This window comes from Dendropsophus ebraccatus, chromosome 5 (assembly GCF_027789765.1).
Source record: "Dendropsophus ebraccatus isolate aDenEbr1 chromosome 5, aDenEbr1.pat, whole genome shotgun sequence".
Lineage (NCBI taxonomy): Eukaryota > Metazoa > Chordata > Amphibia > Anura > Hylidae > Dendropsophus > Dendropsophus ebraccatus.
In genome coordinates, this window is record NC_091458.1 from 66,553,955 (window position 1) to 66,579,691 (window position 25,737).

The 25,737-nt window shown below is 39.0% G+C and overlaps 1 protein-coding gene across 1 annotated transcript; it reads left to right on the plus strand.

Annotated features, from left to right (window-relative positions):
• The first annotated feature begins 383 nt into the window (after nt 1–383).
• MMP19 (matrix metallopeptidase 19) lies at nt 384–24,815 on the plus strand. The gene is made up of 9 exons (XM_069970471.1): nt 384–560; nt 10,811–10,899; nt 12,973–13,103; nt 14,406–14,618; nt 18,068–18,313; nt 20,280–20,405; nt 20,520–20,684; nt 20,888–21,015; nt 22,978–24,815. Exons 1-9 carry the CDS (start codon nt 474–476, stop codon nt 23,212–23,214), a joined length of 1,422 nt encoding a protein of 473 aa, XP_069826572.1. The 5' UTR covers nt 384–473; the 3' UTR covers nt 23,215–24,815.
• Nucleotides 24,816–25,737: the final 922 nt, after the last annotated feature.

Below are 25,737 nucleotides of genomic sequence, written 5' to 3' on the forward strand. Positions count from 1 at the left end.
CAAAAAAGTAAAAACATGACTTCTTCACCCATGCTGAAAATACTCACAAGTGATTTGACATCCTAGAATCAGCGCACATATCTATGCTATGAGTTAATGAATTTCAGCGCAATAGTTTACTAAACAGATGCACATCTTGGAAAGTGACTCACTGTAAGTGAGTGTTCGCTTATACGCAGATATTACCTGTCAACAAGTAATGACTAGATAATAAATAAAGACTTTAGTGAATGACTACAAACTGAGTTTTTTTCTAAGATTGCTTAAAATTATTCATAAGTCTGCAGGAGAGGGTTAATTCTGCATTCCATGGGCATTTCTCAAAAAGGAAGATGCAAGTGGGAGGTTTGGGAGGAGGAAGGAGTAAAGAGTGTGTGTGAGTCATTCTGGCAGGACTCTTAAAGGCTTGCAGAGAGAACCAAGAGCAAAGGAGACTAAGTCACCAGGACTTGTACAAAGAGAACAACTTCAGGATGCTGCTGTTCCCTTTGCTGGGGGCTCTGGCCCTCTCGGCTTATGCTGCTACATTGATTGACCCCACCACTGAAGAAGAAGCTTTGGTAAGACCACTGACATTTCTTGTTTCCACTGATGTAAAGAGTAATGTGGTGCACTAAAATTCTGCAAACACCTTTGGTGTCCCTGAAAAGAGAGAATATCTAATGCTTTATCAAAATTTTTATGTAGGAAAATTGATGCATATGTTAAATATGAAATGTAATCATGTGTACTGTCCCATGTTTTCTTACTATATAAAATTCATTGCAAGTAGAGAGTAAATTGTATGGGGATTTACTCATATATGCACTATATAATGGACTCATATCTACATGGAGCATATCTGCACTGTCCTATATACTATATAAAACTCATTGCAAGTAGAGAGTAAATTGTATGGGGATTTACTCAGATATGCACTATATAACTTGTAGCATATGTGCACTTTCTCATAATTTCTTACTATGTGAATGGCATCTCAAGAAGACAGTAAAATTTGTGCAAATATACTCATTTCTTATGGGATGTAGTAATCACGTTATTCCTGACATGATCATTGTTTGCAGAGGCTTACAGGATATGCTCAATATTAGGCTATTCTATATTAATAGAGGAAGGGGTTTCCTTGTTCTGGATCCTTATTGGTTCACTAAAATGCAGAGTGGCTACAAAGGGAATCTCTCTCTGGGGTACCCAAAACATAAGTGCCTTAGGACACAGATAACCCATTGGCTACAATAGGCACCATGTAATGCTTCATTTATCCTGTGGTGGTGCTGCATGTGAATTGAATACTTGGTTACAGTTAATGGTCGCACAAACTGTAACCAGCTTATTGTTAGAGAACCCTTTTCAACAAAAATGGACTCTATTGTGTATGGCAGTGAGTGATTTCACATTTTGTAGTCTAACTTTAAATTTTACATGGTATATGACAGCACGGCATATGGCAGACAAATACAAATACATGCAATCTCCAACACCTAGTGTAGGTCCACTTCTGAGAGAACTGAGGTGAGAGTTAGTTTTTTATGTGTTACACAATACAATTAATTATAAAAGCGCCTTTTTCCTTCATCAAAAAAATGCAGTGATTTCTTATATATACAGTATGCAGTGTATTGTACTGTATATTTATGTCCAGGGTTGTCCAGAGATGAAGTGTTATAGAAAGGATATACAGCGGGAGATTTATCAAACATGGTGTAAAGTGAAACTGGCTCAGTTGCCCCTAGCAACCAATCAGATTCCACCTTTCATTCCTCACAGACCCTTTGGAAAATGAAAGCTAGAATCTGATTGGTTGCTAGGGGCAACTGAGACGGTTCTATTTTACACCAGTTTCATAAATCTCCCCCAAAGTGTTTTAAAATACAAAATAAAGCATATTTACCTGCCCGATCTTGTTGCTGATGGCTCCAGTCACTGGTGGTTTTTGCTTTTACCTCCTTTCCATTATAGGGTGGGTTCACACTGAGGAATTCTCGCGGATAAATTCCACGGAATTCCGTCGGCTGTACGCGCTCGCGGCCGCGCGCCTCTCTGCCCATGCCATAGACACATTCTATGCATGGGCAGATTCCGCATTCCGCCGAAAGAATTGACACGTCAATTCTTTCCGTGGAATCAGCCGGCCCATAGAATGGTGTCTATTGAGCCAGTGGAAAGGCGCGCGGCCGTGCACACGTACAGCCGACGGAATTCTGCGGAATTTATCCGCAAGAATTCCTCAGTGTGAACCTACCCATATACTGAGCAACCAGCCAATCAGTGGCAGGATCCCAGCTCGGACAGATATTGGCATTTCCTGCAGGGTCATCATGTCAGCAGAGCCGGTAGGAAATGGGCACCAGCGCATGGGAGCAGTAGAACAGCAGCAGCAGAGATTTGGGGCAGAGAAGAATGTTTTATTTTTAATTTTGCAACAGCCAGGGCCTATTTTGCTACAAGTTTTGCTCTATAATATCTTCTGTAGAAGTTTTGTAAAGCTTTAGGCTGCAGTTAGTCTTTAGCTTTAGGTGTAATTATGTCTGAGTGTTTTCTGTGACTCAGGGTACGTTACATCTGGTAAAGGATATATGTTCTCAAAATCAAGTTTATAAAGCTTAAATTAAAAACTATTTTATGTTTATTTCACACCTAACGATTTTGAAAAAAATTTAAAGGGGTACTCTGGTGAAAATCTTTTTCTTACAAATCAACTGGTTTCAGAAAGTTATATAGATTTGTAATTTACTTCTATTAAAAAAAATCTCATGTCTTCCAGTATTTATCAGCTGCTGTATGTACTGCAGGAAGTGGTGTTTTCTTTTCAGTTTGATACTGTGCTCTCTGCTGACATCTCTTTCGGAGACAGGAACTGCCCAGAGCAGTAGAGTTTTTCTATGGGGATTTGCTACTGCTCTGGACAGTTCCTGTCTTAGACAGGGTTGGCAGCAGAAAGCACAGTATGAGACTGAGAAGAAAACACCACTTCCTGTAGGACATATAGCATCTGATAAGTACTGGAAGACTTGAGATTTTTAAATAGAAGTAAATTACAAATCTATTTAACTTTCTGAAACCAGTTGATTTGAAAGAAAAAGATTTTCACCGGAATGCCCCTTTAGTTTTTTGTTGCCTTTTCCCTGGCACTTTCCACTAACAAAAAAAACACAGTGGTAAGATGTTTGTTGAAAGCCAAATGTAAGATCTAAAACACATCACTTTACATTTGTTATTTGTTTATGATGTTTTTTTTTCTTTTTTGGGGGGGATCATACTATTTTTCCCTAAGATTATACATGCTGTAGCTAATAATATAATCACTTAGGGGGCATTCACATGTTCCATAATTACAGTCCTTGTACAGACAATGTGCAAACTCCAATACTGTTTGAATCCTCACAAATAGATCTGCAAAATAGTAGTGCAAGAAAGAAGGCACTCAACATTACATTTTATCTTTATTTTCAACCATTTAAAATCTTCATGCAGGTGAATGCAGCATGTGGGGATGCCAGAATCTAGCTGATTGCAGAACACGTGACAGCTGTTTCACGCGATAGTTGCGCTCTTTCTTGTACTTCTATTTTGCGGATATATATTTTTGCCACTGTTTTTTTTTATAGAGTGAGCAACCTGTATTAAGCAATTTTTTTGCTGTTACTCCTGTCCTTCCGTAATTAAAATATGGTTTTCCAGTAGTGCCGATCGCTGTTCCTTTTTTACACAATGTTTGAATCTTCACACTACTGTACTGACATACTGTGTCAGTACAGTAGCGTGAAGATTTAAACAGTTTCAGAGCTCCTGGAGCTAGGGTTAACATGATCCCTGACTCAACAATTGTGTCAGGGAGCTATGCTAAGTCAATTAGAGTGTTGAGTTAAAGGTGTCATTGTGGTAGAAAATGGCGTTGGCACCTGTAGTTTATGGCTCGCCGCAATAGGATGACATCAGAGGGTTTCTTTATAAAATGGAGATTTATTGCTTCTTCTTTAAAAGTAGTGGAAGTTACAGAAATGAATATAAAAGAATATCAGAGCTTACAGTCTTTAGTGTCTAGTGTCCATAGTTCATATATCCTTTGAAGTGAAGGGTTTGTCTTACAAATCGTCACGAGCTTCAGGCAGCTGTTGCTTCACTCAAGCATCCTGGGAGACATTCCTTCCTTCACGCTTCCATCATGGATTCCTCACGCTTACATCACAACCTTCTCCTTGAAGGCTCTGGATCCTTCTTGTGACATAGGGCTCATACCTTCTGTACAGCCCTGATCCAACCAACCTCCATCTTGGTAACTACCATCTTATATAGGTTCATGACTCACTGTCAATGTCATGTGTGGGTGTGTTCATTATACTTGAGTGTTTGTGTCTGCACATATATGACCATAACAAATATAGAACTCTTTCTCTATACATCAGCATAACCTGTTTCCACTCATGGATGTATAGTTATCGTGCTGTGTACAGCCTTAACACCCTACATAGTCATGGATCCGTGAATAGTGCTGTGTACACTTATGTATCTATTTCCAACTTATACACGTCTCCTTAGTATAGAATATGATATTATGATGTCAGTATTACAATTACTTTATACAGTGAATAGTGTTGTGCTATTATGGTGAGGTCAGCAGTATATATATATGACTTACATTATATTATACCAAGATATTGTTCATTGTAAAACACATCATATTTAACATTTCCCCCTCTTGAGGATGAAATACATTGTATTGACTCCTCAATGTATCAAGACTTTCCAATGAACAATACCTTTTATACATTAGAGATCACGGAATCTTCTTTCTTCATTCTTCTTGTAAACACACAGACAACGTCTATCACTTTAATAACAAGTCTATGGAAATTATCACTTTACCCATAATAGATTTGTAGCATTTAAATTATTATGTTATGAGAAACTGTGATTTGATTTTATAAAAAGATAGAATTCTAGCTAGGCCTAGTCTAAAAAATGTATCTTCTTGTCTTCATCTGGATCCATGGAAACCTGGTAGTTCAGATGACTTTACTCTTCTTGGTGTAGCAAAGTCTTTAGGTTATACATACTTTGTTGTTAATTAATCAGAATTTGATTGCCAAAGTCTTTTGAAAAATAATTCCTTCGCTGAAAAAGTAAACAACAAAATGAATGTCTTGATATTATCCCTCATGCAATAATCCATCTTTTTTCCTTTGCATGGTAAAGAGTCATTGAGTCTTTGTCTCTCTGGAATTGAAGCTGTCAGCTGACACCTGCTAGGCTACTGAAAAAAACACATAAAGAGTTAGCACTTCTTGACCCCCCTTGTTTGTGCAAACGACTTCCTCATTTCATCTGACTTCTGTAGTCTTTACAAGGGTCTTCTTTAACTCTGTAATGTCAGTACCTAGAGCAGACATCTTGTAACATAACACAGTCATTTCTCATCCAGATTGTGGAGATAAAGATTTAGTTTATAGCACAAAGTCCATTGTTCTCAGACTTTAGGAGCAATCTTTTCCCAACAACTCGCTGAGGATGATAGAATCTTGTATAACTTACACTTGATAAAAGCATAGTCCAGCAACCATCACTTATATATGCCATCTTTTGTCCTTTGCCATCATGACCACTGGAGGAGATTTAATGAAATGAACAAAGTCTTTTAAACTCACTTGTAGACTTGCTGCTAGCAGAAGAGGATTGTGCAGACTTTTAAGCTTCCCTCACATTCTGCCCACTCGACTTCCGGTCATGGCATCTGTAGTTGGCTTGACATAGTTAAAAATGTAACAAACAAAAGAATGTCAATCATGAAGATACTTTAGCATAGTCCCAGGATAGATCACCTGAAGAAAGTTCAATAGCCATCTAGAAGCTTGTAGTACTAGAAGCCTCAGCATGCCAGTTGATCAAAGAAAAGAATAGTAAAACAGTCCTTGATTTATCTGTTCCCTTCAAGTGCTTTACTTGGATAAGAATTAAAGCTCAGTCTCTTTCTCTGGCTACTGATCAACGCTGGAAAAAATCAAAAATCTATACAAAAATTCTAGGCTTTGATGTCTTGATTGAAGATCTAGTTTTTCTTCCCTATCCTACACCAAAAACTTGGTGATTATTACTATCCTATGATAATCACAGTGTACCATAGCATATCACTCTATTTTACCTTAACTATTCCCATATCTTTTTTACTCAAAAACCTCATTTACTAGAATGTTCATGTATGTATTCAGTAAGAATAGAATATGGTCTTGCAATAGTTAGATCACTTTAAATTATCTTAAGCATGAAATGACTTAGTGTGCTTATACCCAAAGATGTTTTCAACATTATTCGGATAGAATAAATAACAGAATGTTTCATTCAATGAATATGTCACCAAGATAATACTATCAAAAGTCCAGACTATTGTAACCATATTCAGTGAAGAAGCATTACCACAATTTACCAAAAATATAGTTTGAATGTTTTTACCTTTAAAAAACACAATTCCTAATCAATGAAACAATATTATTGTTATAGACCTTGTTTTGTTAAAAGTCAGTGTGCTTTCACATGTTCTTATATTATATACTACTTCCTTTATTTACTGGAACACTATCACCACATGTATTTGCTATATTTATAAATAATACCGCAATATAATATTATTGACCTTCCATAACCACCATATTTGTATGAGTGAATGAAATATTTTATGTGATATGTCTTGCTATTCTTGGCAGACAGTTATCTTCTTGTAACCTGAGGCAGACATCAGTAGTATCGTAGTTCTAATGAGAACACATTAAAAATAAACATACCCAAATGAAACATAAAATTGTGTGTATATATGTGTGTGTATATATTCATACTGTTATCAAACACATATGCTCATAGATATATGCACACACTGTGTGTTCACACATTTGTATTTGTGTATTGGACTTCTCAACTGAAAGAACTGAAATGACACCATCAAATAGTCCTGTAAGAAACTGAAACAACATTTGTTAAAGAATGAACTTAACCTTCTGATAATAACATATTTATAATGACATGATTAAATATAACCCCTAAACCATAATGTATCGCTGAAAATGTGTCTTTGTATATTATTTGGATAAACATCAAATATATATATATATATATATATCAGTGTTCTTATGATGATACCCAGGATAAAATATTGTACACTTAATATTTCTCCTAATATTATCTCATGTTTAACCTTCTTAACAAATAAGACACTTTACCTTAGTAACATGATACATCCCATCACACACACACGCGCGGTACCATACACATACTGAGCAGCTGCTATAACACATGTCACACATCACTTATACCTGACATGTGTACATTCATTCATCTCAGAGGATTTTCACATTTAGTCTCTTCTTAAAAAATAATGCGCATAAAAACCTTAAGTATATTCCTAGGATACTTCTAAAAAATAGATGTTTAATGGATCCAACAAGTCTTGGTGTATTGGTTGTACCTCAATATACCGATTCTTCCATGTTGAAGAAAAATATAGGCCTTTCTTTAAAATATTGTTTTCACAGACGAAAACATATAGACATGAAACACGAGAGGGAGAGAGAGAAAACATATATCTGTATTTATCTCTTATAACTCTACGGACATTCCAGGCCCTCCTGTTCCCATCAATCACTTATCCAAACACATGCCTATACATGCACTGAATGAGAATAACATGCAACAGTACAATACATTGTTTAATCTTAGCAAATGCAATTCCTCTTATATTAGTGACAGATTCTGTTATGACAAATTAGCTACATCATTAAAAAGCATTGCAGGCTAACACAAAACTATTACTTTACATTCCATCATTAACCACAAAAATGCTCATACTCTTTTTTGTAAAGATTCTATAATGAGAGAAAATATCATTAGAATCACATATCATACATTTAAGAATTTAGCCATTGGGAGTGATTCCTGAAATTAACTACTAAAGTTAATAACAAATGGAAAGGTAATAGGTACAATACAGAATCCCTGTACATACATATCCTGACCTCTGAGAAGTAATCCATACACTTATTAATAGCCTCTGACATTTAAAAAGAATTCCTAGGGGGAGAAAGGTTATTAGCTTAAACCATATACACTGTATATATCTATACCAGTTACACTTTTAAAACTGTCATTAATTCCCTTTCTATGTTCTCAGGATCTAAACTATGATTATAAGTGCTACGGAATCTGCTGGTGCTATAAAAATAAAAATTATTATTCTTATTATTATCCTTATTATGTATTAATTTGCATTACATTATACATATTAATAATATCTCATATATTACTAATAATACATAATTACTACTTTTATTCCGTAATTAAATAACTCAAGTCCTTAGTACAAAGCCGGGTCCGTTACCAGTAATTAATATCTTTCACATATCATATGAAACATCTAGCCAATCCCTATTCCAGGTCTGAACACTTCATGATTTAGAAAATCATTGACTATATGAAATGCATTTCTCAAATATTGAGGTTCTCCTAATTTATGCATTTTCCTGATCTTGTTATTTATGAGTGCAAGCATGTCAGTTTTGGAACCATTTGGTACCAATCTGTCTGTGCTTGACAGCTCTGTGACAGGCCGAGGATCACGTATCCTTGGTCTCTCCCTACTTTTAGGTGTCTGAACAGCTGTCACACTCACTCCTGAATCATTTACTTTTGACATTGTCTCAAAGTAAGATTTGGGTTTTACATGAATCTTTTTACGTCTCTCTAAATAAATTTCATCATTGAAATATGTCTTAGAGATGCATGGCTGTTTTGACATTTTAATCTCTTTTTGTGGGATTTCTCTGTGGGACTTTGACTTACTCTGCCACTCCTGCCGTCTGGCGATATCGATTACCTTGGCAGCTTCCAAAATAGATTCCTTGTCAGATGCCAATACTCTGGTTACAGGATCTAAGAAATTGAACTTCTGTATAAAGTTATCTTTTAAATTGAACAAGTTAGAACAAATTGCTTTATATGCTCTTTGGTAAATAGACATGAATGTAAAAGTACATTCGTTCCAGCCAATTCTTAATTTATTCAAAATGTCCAAAGTAAGAACCTCTGTAGCACTGCAGAGTAACCTTAACCGTCCTACGTCATCAAAATGTAACCATTCATCATTGTCAAAACACTTTTTTACTTCTAGGCATCTACTTATATTTACTGGTAGCCAAAGTCTAAACAATTGGTTTTTTTGCTCATTCGATAGATCAAATTTCTCAGCAAAACTCTCAAAAAGCTCTGAGTTTCTGCATACATGCACTGTTTCATCATATGCAGGTAAATCCTTACTTAGGTTTATCAAGTACCCTTGTAACTTCAGTTTTAAGCTGGCTTCCTTTATATTTAAAAGTTTCTTCTGAAAAGAACTGTATTCAGCATGGCCCATTGACACATTCTCTTTAGAAATACTACACTGCGTAGCTGTGTCTATTTTTGGATCAGTTACAGTCGTTACACTAGGATCCATACATTGTTCAACAAAAGAATGATAAACATTCACCAAATGTGCAATGTTTCTTAATTTTAAATCTTCATCTAAGTTTCTATTCATAGCACTACATTGTGAATACAAATGCATCCATGCTATACTTAAATCTGGCTTATCACTAGACTTTACTGTACATTCTACAGTACATTTCCCAATAGAAGATAAAGTTTCCATACTTACAAACTTGTTTGTGATCATCAGCACAGTCACGTGTCTGGATTCCCGTTGTCCTTCCTACTGTCCTTAGGTTCTCCGTGTTCCGAAAGCTTGAAACGTATGTCTCTGGGGTCTCGACTCTTCCCCCCTGTTCAAGCTAAAGGAGCTTGGTATGGCTGGCACGCCAACTGTAGAAAATGGCGTTGGCACCTGTAGTTTATGGCTCGCCGCAATAGGATGACATCAGAGGGTTTCTTTATAAAATGGAGATTTATTGCTTCTTCTTTAAAAGTAGTGGAAGTTACAGAAATGAATATAAAAGAATATCAGAGCTTACAGTCTTTAGTGTCTAGTGTCCATAGTTCATATATCCTTTGAAGTGAAGGGTTTGTCTTACAAATCGTCACGAGCTTCAGGCAGCTGTTGCTTCACTCAAGCATCCTGGGAGACATTCCTTCCTTCACGCTTCCATCATGGATTCCTCACGCTTACATCACAACCTTCTCCTTGAAGGCTCTGGATCCTTCTTGTGACATAGGACTCATACCTTCTGTACAGCCCTGATCCAACCAACCTCCATCTTGGTAACTACCATCTTATATAGGTTCATGACTCACTGTCAATGTCATGTGTGGGTGTGTTCATTATACTTGAGTGTTTGTGTCTGCACATATATGACCATAACAAATATAGAACTCTTTCTCTATACATCAGCATAACCTGTTTCCACTCATGGATGTATAGTTATCGTGCTGTGTACAGCCTTAACACCCTACATAGTCATGGATCCGTGAATAGTGCTGTGTACACTTATGTATCTATTTCCAACTTATACACGTCTCCTTAGTATAGAATATGATATTATGATGTCAGTATTACAATTACTTTATACAGTGAATAGTGTTGTGCTATTATGGTGAGGTCAGCAGTATATATATATGACTTACATTATATTATACCAAGATATTGTTCATTGTAAAACACATCATATTTAACACCCTGGCTACATCTGTACATGATGATGCCGAGAACTCCAAATTCTGTTCCGTAGTACATCATCCGTGTTTATGGACCATGCACAGGATGTGTGAATGCTTCCTTGAAGATGAGACCTTATCTGTTATGGTATTTCATTGGAACTTTCTGCTCTCTTTACAGAAATACCTAAAGCAGTTTGGATATTTACAGAAGCCACTTGAGAGTGACAGTGAAGAATTCAGTCCAGAGGAAATTAAGGAAGCTGTACGGTATGGTGCCTTATGGAATAAGAAAAACCTGGCTACTTTCTTCCAAAAATAGACTTACTTTTTTCATGGGTTGTATTTAGTATTAGAGCTCAGCACCTTTCATGAGGATTAAAGGGGTTGTCCGGCGATAAAAAAATTATTCACAGCCATCAGCTGCTCAGCCGCGATTGGCTGAGCACAGTTATGCTCAGCCAATCGCGGCTGAGCTTCGGATGACGCTGCAGAGGGCGGCCGGCACTCGGGAAGATCCGCTGGCCTCCCGAAGAAGACGTCACTGCTGAGGATCGGAGACCGTGGTCGGCACGTGACAGGTAATGTATAGCGCACCACACTTCCGGGTACACGGGTGGGGGTGGTGGGACACGGGGAAGGGGGCCATTCACAGACATAACATACATTACAAAGTTGTATAACTTTGTAATGTGTGTTATTCTGTGAATAATTTTTTATTGCCGGACAACCCCTTTAATTGATTAGTTGTAGAGTTGAGCGAACCTCGAGCATGCTCGAGTCCATCTGAACCCGAACTTTCGGCATTTCATTAGCGGTGGCTGCTGAAGTTGGATAAAGCCCTAAGGCTATGTGGAAATCATGGATATAGTCATTGGCTGTATCCATGTATAGTCATTGGCTGTATCCATGTTTTTCAGACAACCTTAGAGCTTTATCCAACTTCAGCAGCCACCGCTAATCAAATGCCGAACGATCGGGTTCGGATGGACTCGAGCATGCTTGAGGTTCGCTCATCTCTAATCAGTTGTGATCATCATAATGCACTAATAATACCATTATACACTTTGAGGCCTCAAGAACATCTGGAGACAGATTAGCTCTCTGAAGTACTGCCCAAATAATGCAACAGGGAAATGGGTGCTAAGGAGTGAAGGAGGACGTGGTTGGAGAGAGACAGAAAGAAAACAGTGACACTGCAGAGCAGTAGTATTATACACTCACCAACCACTTTATTAGGTACACCATGCTAGTAACGGGTGGTTGTCTGCTGCTGTAGCCCATCTGCCTCAAAGTTCGACGTACTGTGCGTTCAGAGATGCTCTTCTGCCTACCTTGGTTGTAACGGTTGGCTATTTGAGTCACTGTTGCCTTTCTATCAGCTCGGACCAGTCTGCCCATTCTCCTCTGACCTCTGGCATCAACAAGGCATTTCCGCCCACAGAACTGCCGCTCACTGGATGTTTTTTCTTTTTCGGACCATTCTCTGTAAACCGTAGAGATGGTTGTGCGTGAAAATCCCAGTAGATCAGCAGTTTCTGAAATACTCAGACCAGCCCTTCTGGCACCAACAACCATGCCACGTTCAAAGGCACTCAAATCACCTTTCTTCCCCATACTGATGCTCGGTTTGAACTGCAGGAGATTGTCTTGACCATGTCTACATGCCTAAATGCACTGAGTTGCCGCCATGTGATTGGCTGATTAGAAATTAAGTGGTAACGTGCAGTTGGACAGGTGTACCTAATAAAGTGGCCGGTGAGTGTATTTCACCCCAGGGTTTGATTTAAAGTTTACACTGCACAGTACTGCTCTAGAATGTCCTCTATGCTGCTAATGCTGCCTCTGTGGGTGTGCTATGCAGATATAGGGGGCAGTATCCCCTCTTCTGTGTGTGTTCATTTATGGAAGCCATCACATCAGCTAGCTATATAGCACTATATAAGCCCACAAAGTAGAAATCCGGTAAAAAATGCTATTAAAAAAAAAAAATAATAATAATAATAAAAAAAAATATATATATATATATATATATATATATATATATATATATAGGCCAGAAATCCTAATGTACACACAACAAACATTTCAACCCAAATTCTATGTTGTTTCTTTTTCTAAATTATCATATAGGGTAGATATACGGTATAATATATTTTCTGTTTTCAATACTAATAATGTTAGAAGAAATTCCTGGTCGAGACTATAAGGAAGGGGGTTGCCTTCTTGTACCTTACCAAACTGAGCATGAAAAACACAAAGGAATTCTTCAATGGTAACAGTAAAGAATATGGTGCTCTTATTACTCCTCTAATTGTGCTCTCAACTTACTTTCTCATACAGAATCTTCCAGCTGGCTTCTCAGCTACCTGGAACAGGGGTCCTGGACAATGAGACACTGGAGAAGATGAAGGAGCCACGGTGTGGATTAGAAGACCCATTTAACCAGAAAACACTGCGATATTTGCTATTAGGTACACTATTCAGGGGATGTTGGAGGAGCGATAAAGGGTGCACATTTGTATAGTTTCCTTTTCTAACACATAATAAACATATATCAATTTGAGGATAAGAAATTACATATCTTGTTAAACTATGTGCTAGTTTGGGCTTTTCTGGTCCATAATATGGACTCTAAAATGTGACCGTGTGAAACTGGCAGCAGGCTGAAAAATTTGGACATGTCAAGAATGAAAATGAAGTTAAAACTTGGGCACTGACTTGGCTTTGATCACAGGATGACTGATAAAGTTTGTGACTACAGTTAATGTTTTAAATATATTATTATCTAAAATATTTCTTCAAGGGTTTAGTGCCTTATACCTTGGACTGTAAAAAATAAGTATGGACAAAAATGTTGGCACACACCACACAAAAGTATTGGCACAGATAACCAAAGGAGTTATACAGCAATAGAAAAAGCACAGCGACTCTCCTGCAGAAAAAGTGCCACCCCTGTCCTTAGGCTGTGTGTGGTATTACAACTGCTGCAACAAGTCAGTTTTGGAAATTTCTTTCTTACTGAATCTTCCACAATCGTCTGTGAGTTGTATTATAAAGTAGAAGCATTTAAAGGGGTAATCGAGCGAAAACTTTTTTCTTTCAACTCAACTGGTGGCAGAAAGTGGCAGAAATTAGTAATTTGTAATTTTAAAAAATCTCAAGTCTTCCAGTACTTATCAGCTGCTGTATTTAATGCAGGAAGTGGTTATTCTTTCCAGTCTGGAGAGCAGGAGAGGTTTTCTATAGGGATGTGTTACTGCTCTAAACAGTTCCTGTCAGACTGGAAAGAACACACCACTTCCTGCAGGACATAGAGTAGCTGATAAGTTCTGGAAGTTAATTACAAATCTCTAGCACTTTCTGTTACCAGTTGATTTGAAAGGAAAACAAATTGCTGGCGTACCCCTCTACGAACCTCAGCTACACAGCCACAAAGTGGAGACCATGTAAAGTTGCAGGATGGGTTGCTGAGTACTGAGGTGCATTGTGCATACAAATCCCCAATGCTCTGCTAACTCAATAATTGCAGAATTCCAACTGTATCTGGCAATAAAGTCACCCCAAAAACTGTGCATTAGGAGCTTCATGGCATGGGTTTCCATGGTTGTGCAGCTACATACCATTCTTACATCACCAAACCTAATATTGTCATATATATCACCTTGACAGTCTACTCCCACTGACAACAAACATGGCACAATCTGTATGGTATCTGTATGTATTGTGTATCTTGGGTAGTAAGTTGCACTAACATGCTTTTCACAACTTATCAGGTCGATGGAGAAAAAAGAACTTGACTTATCGCATATATAATTATACACCGGACATGACAAAAGATGAGGTGAGGACGGCCATTAAATCTGCTTTCAAATACTGGAGTAATGTCACCCCCCTGAAATTCAAGGAAATCACATATGGAAGAGCAGACATAAGAATTTCATTTCACAGAAAAGGCGAGAGCTGTTCACGTCCATTCGATGGCCCGGGTATGCATTATTTTAAACGTGTACTTTCAGATGTATCTTTAAAAATGCTTTTTTTTCCAAAGAGAACATATCGGCAGCAGCCTCTTCGATGTGAAGCTGCTGGCACTGTGATGTTTGTCATTAAATACCCATACTCTACATGTGTGTGATATGTGTGCCTGAGTTACATGTTTTTATATATTTAACCGTGTTAACTTACATGTCACACATGAAACAAAGTACCTGGAGTCATTGGGGTGTTATACAGCATCTATGAATCAGGGAGTCATCTCTCTGCACTCCTCTCTCCCCCTGCTGCAAGCCCATATTCTGCTTCATGAGTGACAGGCCTCTATGATGTGATATCAACTGTCAATCATCTGGCAGGAGGCGTGCTTGCAGCAGAGGGAGAAAGGAGTGCGGGGGGGTGAATCCTTGATTCAGAGATGCTCTGTAACACCCCACTGACTCCAGGTACTTCATTTACATGCCACACATGAAACAAACAAGGTTAAATAAAAACATATAACTCAGGTACACATATAATGCACATGTAGAAAATGGATATTAAATGGCCTACATCACATTGCCACTAGCTTCCCTTTAAAAAGTTGCTTAAAAGTTCCCTCTTAACAGTTAACCTTGATATGTAAAATAAGTCTGTTGTGTAGATTGAGTGTACGATGGTGCTTGGGGTAAGAGTTTGATATTTCTCTTTATAAAGATGGTGCCAAGCACCAGTAGTATCCATTGTACTTTGCAATATGGAAGCACCAAGTAGGGGGGGAACAACTGGCTCTTAGATATATCTATTTTGCTCAATATGTGTTAGAAAGGACATGTATGCATGTGTATGCATAGAAAGGTTTTTGCTGTCAGCTTCCATAAGAATCAGGAAAAAAAGAAGAATATTGTAGTATGCCCCATCTGATGGAATCTTATGGACTTAATGTTATTGGGAAAAAGCGCTTCAAGGGGAGAAAAACCTTGTGATACAGGAATGCCCAGAGCACCATACAAAGCCTAACCACTGAAAAATGATGCACAGTCGTTCCCTATTGTGGTTATTATTGTTATATGGACAACAAGGACCTTTCTCCTGGACACTTTAGCTGCATTAGGTCCTCTGTGTAATTGTAGAGTCATCTATATGTGTGATGGAAGAATACAGTGTTCCTAGTAAATACCATAGTGTGCTAATACTCCAGCCTTAAAAAGGACAAAAACTGTTCTGCCATTGTTCAGAGACCCTGAAACCTGTCTGTACACAGCGCCTTTTCTGGAGACAGCCCAGCATTATCTTTACTCATTCCGGTCAGGCAGCAGCTTGTATATTAACAGTCTAATACAATGGTATGATTGCTAATTGGTGCTGTATGTTACTGGAGGTAAACCAGTACATTCTGTATAACAACAACAGATGAGGTAATACACAGGAAGGGAATATGTGTGGGGCACATAAACTCTTTTTAGATTTTTGGAGGTTACTTAAAAGGGTAATGTCACTTTCCCAGTTTTGTATTTCAGTAGGTTTACCATTATGCTAGATATAATAAATAAATAATAATAATCATAGCAAAGGTATTTTTTATATTGTATGCCCTCTAAGTACCCACTAAAGAATGAAAAGTACAGGTTGCTTTAAAGGAACCTGTCAGCTATAGACATTAGAGATGAGCGAACCTCGAGCTCATCTCTAGAGTTCATCCGAACCCGATCGTTCGGCATTTGATTAGCAGTGGCTGCTGAAGTGTGAAAAAGCCCTTAGGCTATGTAGAAAACATGGATATAGTCATTGGCTGTATCCATGTTTTCCACATAGCCTTAGGGCTTTATCCAAGCTTTAGGGCTTTATTCAGCAGCCGAACGATCGGGTTCGGATAGACTCGAGCATGCTTGAGGTTCGCTCATCTCTAATAGACATCCAAAACGTAGCTGTAATCATCTAAAACAAAATGTTTTATTGACACTCTAATATGTAAAATAGTTTATATTTATAGTATTTATAGTAATATAGTTCAGTGTATAATATAAGTAAATGTTCTCACAGCACTTACTGACAGCAACTCCCTGTATACCTCATAGAGCTAAAATCAGGCTCCTCTCCTCCAGGCTGGTGCCCTGTTCTGTGGTAAGTCTGTCCATAAGATAGCCGACCTAGAGGAGCATGTGACTATGCCCTGCCCCCAGTGTCTTCCATAGGCATATACAGGCTCTGTGGTGGATACTGGGGGGTGGGGCATGGTCACATGCTCCTTCATCTTATGGACAGAATCACCACAGAGCAGGACAGCCCAGCCAGGAGGAGGGAAGTCTGATCTAGCTCTATGCGCTATTGGGATGGGTGCGGCGTTTCAGTAGACAAATAACGTGGTACTTTGTAAGATGGACCTGCTGACATGAGGGAGACTAGACTAAGGGTCCTATTCCACGGGCCGAGGAGGGCCCGATCAACGATGCAAACTGGGCCTATTCCACTGTCCGATGATCGTTGAGCGAGGGCTGCAAGGACATTGTTACCGATGTCCTTGCAGCCCTTGCAGCATCATACATTACCTGTCCAGGCTTCTTCTGCGCACTGTCTTCGTCCCCGGGTCCCGCGCGCTCTATCTTCAAAATGGCCGGTCAGCTGACAGGCCACACTCAGCCAATCACAGGCCGCGGCGGTAGATAGAGCGCGCGGGACTCGGGGATGAAGACAGCGCGGAGAAGAAGCCTGGACAGGTAATGTATGATGCTGCTGCTGCTTGTCAAAACGTCGGTCGCCTGCCACGCACTGCAATTCAACCGTAGCAATGCGCGGTGGGGGAACTATGATTTTAGGTCTGGCCCTAAATGAACAATCAGCCGATGACACGATCATCGGCTGATCGTTGTCTCTATTTCACCGAACGATAATTGGCCGAATCGGGCCAAATGGGGCCGATCCGGACGATTATCGTTACTGTGGAATAGGGCCCTAAAACTGGTAAATTTGGCACTTGGCTTTTTTTTAGGGGGGGTCAAAAACGCTGCAGCCAAATGGTAGCTGAGAGTTAATTCGGAAAAATTAAACATGCTTTACCTGCAGGATTTTTTTCTTCGGTGTCGTTAAGGGCAGTTTGATGTTTTTCATTGCATTTGCAGGTCTGTGAAATCTTTGTAGGCTCTGCATTCTTTGTTCTTCCATAGAAATGTTGGTGTTTTTCCCCTACACTAAAATAAGAGAAATAGGAGAAATAGCTAACAATTTTTGGGGTCTCTTTTTTAGCACAAAGAATGCTGTGCAAAATTTGTGTCTGAGGGAAGCCTAAGCCTGGCACCTTGGTGTCAGGCATTCAAATAATCACGGAGTGTTTCTTTGAGTTAAGCCATTTCATAGGAAAATATTATTAAAAGTACAAAAAAGTTTTTAAATCAAATTTCAAAATGTGTAAACATCTTCTTCTTCTTCTTTTTCATGCTATGAATACTGTGTGTTGGTCTTACAGGGAAAGTCCTAGCACATGCGGATATCCCTGAGCTTGGCACGGTACACTTTGATGAAGATGAGTATTGGACTGAAGGCACATACCTTGGAGTCAATCTACGCATCATTGCTGCACATGAACTAGGACATGCCTTAGGCCTTGGCCACTCTCGCTTTACTAGTGCACTGATGGCACCTGTGTATGCTGGATATAGAGCTAACTTTCGCCTCCATGACGATGATGTAAAAGGGATTCAGGCTTTGTATGGTAAGTAAAAACTGTTCATAAAAAAAAAAGCAACAAAGAATCATATGCAGACCTGACTGTCTGTAATGCTTCTGCGCCTTAAAGGGTTTATCCAGCAAAAATCTTTTTGTTTCAAATCAACTGGTGTCAGAAAGTTATATAGATTTGTAATTTACTTCTATTTAAAAATTCCCATACTTATCAACTGCTGTATGTCCTGCAGGAAATGTTGTTTTCTTTTCAGTCTGACACAGTGCTCTCTGCTGACAACTCTGTCCAAGACAGGAACTGTCCAAAGCAGCAGTAAATCCCCAAAGAAACCCTTTCCTGGTCTGGGCAGTTCCTGTCTCCGCCAGAGATGTCAGCAGAGAGCACTGTGTCAGACTGAAAATAAAACATTTCCTGCAGGACATACAGCAGCTAATAAGTATGGGAAGACTTGACATTTTTAAATAGAAGTAAATTACAAATATATATAACTTTCTCACACCAGTTGATTTGAAAGAAAAAGATTTTCACTGGTTTAAAGGGAACCAATTACACCGAAAATTGCCCTAATGCTAAGGAAACGTGCTGGCACATCACCCCGCAGGCTTCCTAAACATCCCCCTGTACTCTCCGTGACCCCATCTATTAGACCTTATTCTTACTTTTATGAAGTCCTGCGCTGTATGTAAATTACGGGCAAGTAGTCACGGTGTGCGTATCTAGTCAAGGTTCTGGGCGTATCTAGTCACAGTCCTGGGCGGTTGAATTGCTGTAATCACGCCCAGAGGGGCGTGATTCAAAGACCTGTGTTCCGCTGACGTCACCCGGGGCCTGTGTTCCACGTCGGCGGCGTGCCGACGTATTCAGGACGCCGCACATGTGCAGTTCGTCAGCATCTTCTCCCGCCATACAGCACATGCGCGGTGTGCTAAAGATGTCGCCACGCTGCTCACGTGGAACACAGGCCCTGGGTGACATCAGTCCATCTGGACGTGATTACAGCAATTCAACCGCCCAGGACCGTGACTAGATCAGCCCACCGTGACTACTTGCCCGCAATTTACATACAGTGTGGGACATCATAAAAGTTAGAATACAGTCTAATCATTAGGGCAATTTTCGGCGTGATTGGTTCCCTTTAAACATGCTGCACTTTTACATAAATTCAGATGAAACTTACTTCTCAATATGTTCAAAACCATTTTATTGGGCCATGCATGGGCCAGGAACCTGTATGGCAGTACACTGCTCCTGTGTACTGACGTATGGCTTCATTATTTGCATTATGCAGTTATTCTTTTTGAGTAATGCATCTATGGGCTAGACCCTCCATATATTTGGAGTCTGAGGGAGCAGGTTTTATTTTTTTTTTTCAGAACAAAAAGGGATATGGAGCTGTTTCTAATACTTCTACATATAATATATGATACAGCTGTGTCCAAGAACTATTCAATTTTCATCATCATAATTGCAGTGGTCATAGTAATGACCAGGAATTACATGACACATGCTTATTTCGTCTATCAAGTCCATTTTACAAAGCACAACACTGCTACAGTAAAACTTTCTAAGAACTAGCTGTATCCGGATGTTTATAATGAATCCCAGCCTTGCCTACATTTGCTCTGATCACGAAAGAAACTGAAGTTTTAGCTTAGAATTAGAGGAGCAGCAGGGAAATAACTTAACTCTTCCGCTGCCTTGCTTAAAAATAACTTGGTTGCTATTGATGGGCAGCAATACACACATTAATTTCCTGCATGTTTCCTGTCCTGAATCTGAAACAGAAGTGCAGACAATGAAAGGAAGAGATGACTCCCTGAATGGAAATAGAATTTGCACAACAATGTAAAAAAATATAGAGTAAAATATACATATTTTTTAAACTTTAAAGTATCTAAAATCATAGATAAGGAAATTTTTATACAGTAATTATTTAAATGTATGTCTATCCTAATGTAAGAATGTAGAGAACTTACATATCTGAATATATTCCAAGGTAAAAACAGTGAAATAGAAGATGACAAAGAAGAACATGTCACAACGGTTGCACCTACTGTCTCTCCAACTCCCACCAGTCCAATGCCAGACCCATGCCAGGACAATCTAGATGCCATGATACTCGGTGAGTGCTCATCATACTCTACACATGTGCCCATTCTTCATCAAGAATATGCAGCTATATGATTCACATTTCAGTTACTGCAACAGGTCATAACATTTCTTGTCTTCCTTGTAGGTCCTTATGGAAAAACCTATGCCTTTAAAGGAAACTATGTGTGGACGGTCACTGATTATGGCATTGGTCCTCTTATGAAAATACAGTCCCTATGGAAAGGACTACCAGGAAACTTGGATGCCGCTGTTCACTCGAAACGCACCAAGCGAACATATTTCTTTAAAGGTGAGATACGTCTGTTTTCTGAAGTTAGATTGCCATGGTAATAACTACGTTCATGCAACGTTAAGCTGATACAGTGTCAGTAATGTACTGTCTGCATTATAAAGTTTTTGGCAGGTTACAATAAGATATTTTACAAGTATATGTAGAAAGAATATTTTTATATAATCCAGCATGATAACATCAGTTGTGTATTTCCTTTATAGGTGACAAATTATGGAGATACAACGACTTTAAATTGAACTATGGATACCCTAAAGTATTAACTAGGGTCCCACCAAACATAGGAGCAGCCTTATACTGGGAAGGAAACCAGAAGATATTCCTGTTTAAGGTAACTGTCTACCTAATACTACAGTAACATATGTACACAACCTATCATGTAAAAAATAAAGGACCCTTATTATGTGAAAATAAGAGCCCTATTTATTAGGCCAAGAAATCAGCTAACAAACAAGTGCTTGTCATTGGCTGATTACAGCATGTGAAAAAAATCCTCAATTATTGGCCACACATCCCCCTAGGTAAGAGAGGATGTGTGGCTGAGGAATAATAGAAGTAAATGGCCAAATGAACGATTGTTCATTGTTGGCAATTGTTAGTGAGTTCCTGCCCGCCTGCGTTACTATTAACCTGTATTAAGGCTCATTAACCATGCATCGATCAATGAGATCTGTCACCCAGTCACCTCATTCGTCACAAGTCAAGTGGTTAACATTGCAGCCAGTGGCCTACTAAAGGCCTGAGGACCGTCATGTTGCTACTTCTATTACAACCTGGCAGAGGCAGGGTGTAACACGATCATGATTACAGCACTATACATTACCATCCATTAGTGTATAGTACTACCAGCCATTGCAGTGTATTGTACAAGCAATTGTGCTCCCTCCCCAAAAAATGGCAATGCGAGGCAAATAAAAAAAGATTATATCGCAAAACAATGAAAACTATATAAACTGGGTATTGATGTCATCATTCTGAATTGTGCATAGAGACTCTTTTTTTTAGGAGGGAGCCCAAAGGCATGAATAAGATGAATGCACTTTAAGTATGTTCAGGTTTGTCTAAACCTGAACTCTCTGTATTGGATTACTGGTGGCTGAAGAAGTTGGACAAAGCTTTATGGCTGCCTGGAAAACATGAATATAGCCATAGGCATGGATAGAGCCATAGACTCCCTAGGACTGCATCCAACTTCTTTAGCTATCGGTAAGCAAATGCAGAGAGTTCAGGTTCAGAAAAACCCACATGTACTCGGAAGTTCACTAATCTCCAGTTTAAACTCATGGTTATAGTGGTTTCTCAACTTACAATGGCCTCAGGTTGCAATATCTTCAACATAAAATGGTCCTTTCCAGACCATTGTAACTTGAGACCAGACTCAACATACAATGCTACAGACAGTCAGGATCTGCGGAACATGTAAATAACTCGATAATCTACCAATAAAAGTGGCCATTTTACTGGTAGAACCCCAGTATTACTGAAGGGCATGCAGTGACTGGCTGTCTAGTAGCGGCTCGCTATAGTACAGTGTGATACTACACGTCCTGTGCTGCTCTTTACCAGTGCCAGGATGAGTTGCTCCTTTGGGCACCAGGTGAGGGCATCTTCATTTTATTTTTCTGGGACCCTGAACTGTGCAAAATCCTGAAAATGCTCCAGTCCTCTACATAGAAAGTAATTTACAGCTTCCAGTTGTATGTAAGGACTTGCTTTATCCATATTAGTTACGTGCTTATTTTCCTTTAAAGCCATGTTCACACTGGGTAAGAACAGCGGCCGATGTTTGACATGGCCATGTCAAACAACGGCAACTGTCTTACATGTTCACCAGATGAACATCACTTGATTTTAATTGGAATATGGAACTATTAGGTGTGCCCGCACTCCAATTTACCATTGACCAGAGTGGAAAGTACAGCCGGGAGACGTACTCTACTCTGTGTGCACAGCCTATTTTCTATGGCCGCTGTTCAATGAACTGTCAATTATTTTCTGCAGCCGCAGTGAACAACGGCCTTAGTGTATACCTGCAACAATGGCCATATTTTACTACCAAATACATTGTGTGAACTTGGCCTAAATGTTCATTTTCTTTTCTTATTTGGGGATGACATTTTAGGGGGTTCAGAACCAGTTACCAGTTTTTCATAGAGTTTTGGTCTCAAGATACAATATTTTCAACACACAATGGTCGTTCTAAAACCAATTAACATTGTATCTTGAGGGACCACTGTATATTCATTTGCACTGCTATTGCATCTGTATAATCTGTACTCTTTGTTCTCTGCAGGGCGATGAGTACTGGCAGTGGGATGAGTTGGCCTGGAGTCAACTATATCCCAAGAAAATCACTAGTCTGTTCTCTGGTGTCCCTGGTAAGTTGGATGCAGCGCTGACCTGGAAGAATGGAAAAATTTACTTCTTTAAAGGAGACAAGTATTGGAGAGTGAACAAGCAGCTGCGCGTGGATCGTGGCTACCCACTGAGTAAAGCGGAGAGGTGGATGCAGTGCTACCACATGGATTAATGATACCCAGAAGAAAAACAGGCCTAATTCTGTTATACACATTGCCATAAGGAAAAAAGACTACAGATGGATATACCTTCTGCTCTGAGACATGCTCCTGAGTAGTGATCTCATAATCCGTGAGACAGTGATGACATGAAAGACGTTTGTGAAGTATTGTTAAAACCTACAGTGTTAAAAAAAATAACCATTTCTAATGTAAGGACACTTTATTCAGCAAACAGTACTTCTCTCCTTCCCAAGAGATATTGCTGTTACTAATTGCTGGGTCAGATACTGGACCAATAGAATGTGACAACTGCAACACTGCCACCTATGGACAAACATCAATACTGCAATGTACTTCAAGGTTTTGAACTATGTATAGGTCGATATTTCTGCAACTTCAGTTTGTAAAAAATCAGCCATTACTCATAAATATTTATATAAAATATTGTATATTTATCAAATTTCAGGAGGTTTTGCATACAGCTTTTTGTGGCAGTTTTTCATTCTGTTATTTTGGGGGCAAGGCCAGACGTGGATTCAAAAGCAATGCAAAATATAAAGGAAAGAATTATAGTTCACATTCCTACCGAATCCAGTTTAGGGTTTGGCAAAATTTGCCCCCAAAAAGCTGTCTATGCCCCCCCCCCCCATAAATGGTCTGGAGGACTAAGGATGTTACCCCATGAGGGAAACAAACAGCAGATGGTGCTATACTAACATTGGGCAGCTTTAGAGTGTTACTAACATTCCTCAGCCCCATAGTATTATAATGGAGCTGCCTGGATGAAGTTTGCTGCAAGCCGCTTCTCAGTGCTCAATCTCCGAGACTGAGGGGCCTGTGACAAGTCAAAAGTTTTTTGTTTTTTTTTTGTTTTTTTTTTATATAACAGTGCTCATTCAACTATAAAAGATTTTCCTAATGGGGCAAACCCTTTGAACAGGGACACGGTTACATGTTCCCAGCTTGGGTATTAAAAAAGAAAAGAAAAAAAGGCAATAAAGTATATATTTACTTTGGAATCCAGTCAAATTTTAGCAAAAGCAATAAAACCTTCTTGGGCATTTAAAGGAAACTTGTCATCACTTTCATGCTGCATGAACCATGAGTGATTAGGCCACACTAGCCCCAATTGATCACTCCCTGTTTGTGTATAAGGAGAGGTCTATCAGTTTAGGCCAGCAAGGCAGGCAGAAGCCTCCGAGGCTCCAGGACTTGTGGTTCTGGAAGCATGGGGAAAGACAGGTTCAAAGGTTCTTCAGGTTGTCTAGGATTAGATTAAAAAAAAGTGAATCATGTCTATAGGTTGTACAGTATATTGTATTACAGTTTTAGACCATTGTCTATCCTTACAACCCCTTTAAAGGTGGAATATTGGCATCTAAGCTATTTGCCAGACAATTTACATTAAAATTTTGGCTCACATTTAGATGTGTTTGCTGTTCTGCTACTTATACATAAAGATTGCCTTGTAGACTCGCAGCTACATGATCTCTGCTTGTACAATAAGGTGCTTGCTCTGGAAAATCCTCCTTAACAAATGAGGAGGACTGAAGTGCCTCCTGCTGGCAGGTGACACAAATTACATTCAAATAAATCAAAGCTGGTAACATTATTTTCTGTGTGAAGTTATTGTTGAATACAGTGGTCTCTCCATACTCAACCACAATCTGTTCTGGAAGGTTGGTTGAGTACTTAGTAATCTGAGAACCAAGCAGTTTTTTTTCCCTATAAGAAGTAATGTAATATGTTTAATTTGTTCCAGCATCTATCAACAGCTAGCCAACAATAACTACTGTACTTGTATGTTTTATTGATAATTTATCATTTCATCTACAGTACAATACATGTAAAACAAAATAATGCACACAGGGACCTTCACACCTCATTCTTTATAGTGAAGGCATTTGGTGTCAGTGGGAGACTCCAGACAGTACAAACAATACAATAGAGGGGAAGGACTGGAGGAGGTGACTAAGGCGGGTGTCATACAAGAAGCAATAAAGAGACACCAACAGTACCTGCACTGTGTCAGTGTCACTGCAGCAAAAAAACTTTAAGACGCACCTCTGATTTAAACAACTGAGAACAGGGGGAAAAAAAACATTTCATGCTAATTAAATTTTCCTAGTGGTCTAGTGTAGCATAGGAGTCCAAGTTTATTGAAACGATAGAGCCACTTTAACACTCTCCATGGGAGTACATTACCCACACATACAGAGTTTTTGTAGCATGCACAATACACACTCAGCTCTGCTATATCACACACACCCATCTCTGTTACATAAAAAACACAGTTCTGCTACATAAACAAGCAGACACAAAAAGCTACACAACATCCTGCACATAGTGACAAACACACATACAAATTTTGATACGGATTGGGGAAGATTTATAAAACTGGTGTAAAGTGAAACTGGCTCAGTTGCCTCTAGCAACCAATCAGATTCCACCTTTTTTCAAAGAATCTGATTGGTTGCTAGGGGCAACTAAGACAATTCTTATTTACACCAGTTTGATAAATATCCCTCAGTGTC

Excerpts from the sequence above, each read along its gene's own strand:
- MMP19 (XM_069970471.1), top strand. The coding sequence starts at position 474 with ATGCTGCTGTTCCCTTTGCTGGGGGCTCTGGCCCTCTCGGCTTATGCT. Across the intron at positions 561-10,810 it reads CCACTGAAGAAGAAGCTTTG|AAATACCTAAAGCAGTTTGG; the intron begins GTAAGACCACTG and ends CTCTCTTTACAG. Across the intron at positions 20,685-20,887 it reads GCGAACATATTTCTTTAAAG|GTGACAAATTATGGAGATAC; the intron begins GTGAGATACGTC and ends TTTCCTTTATAG.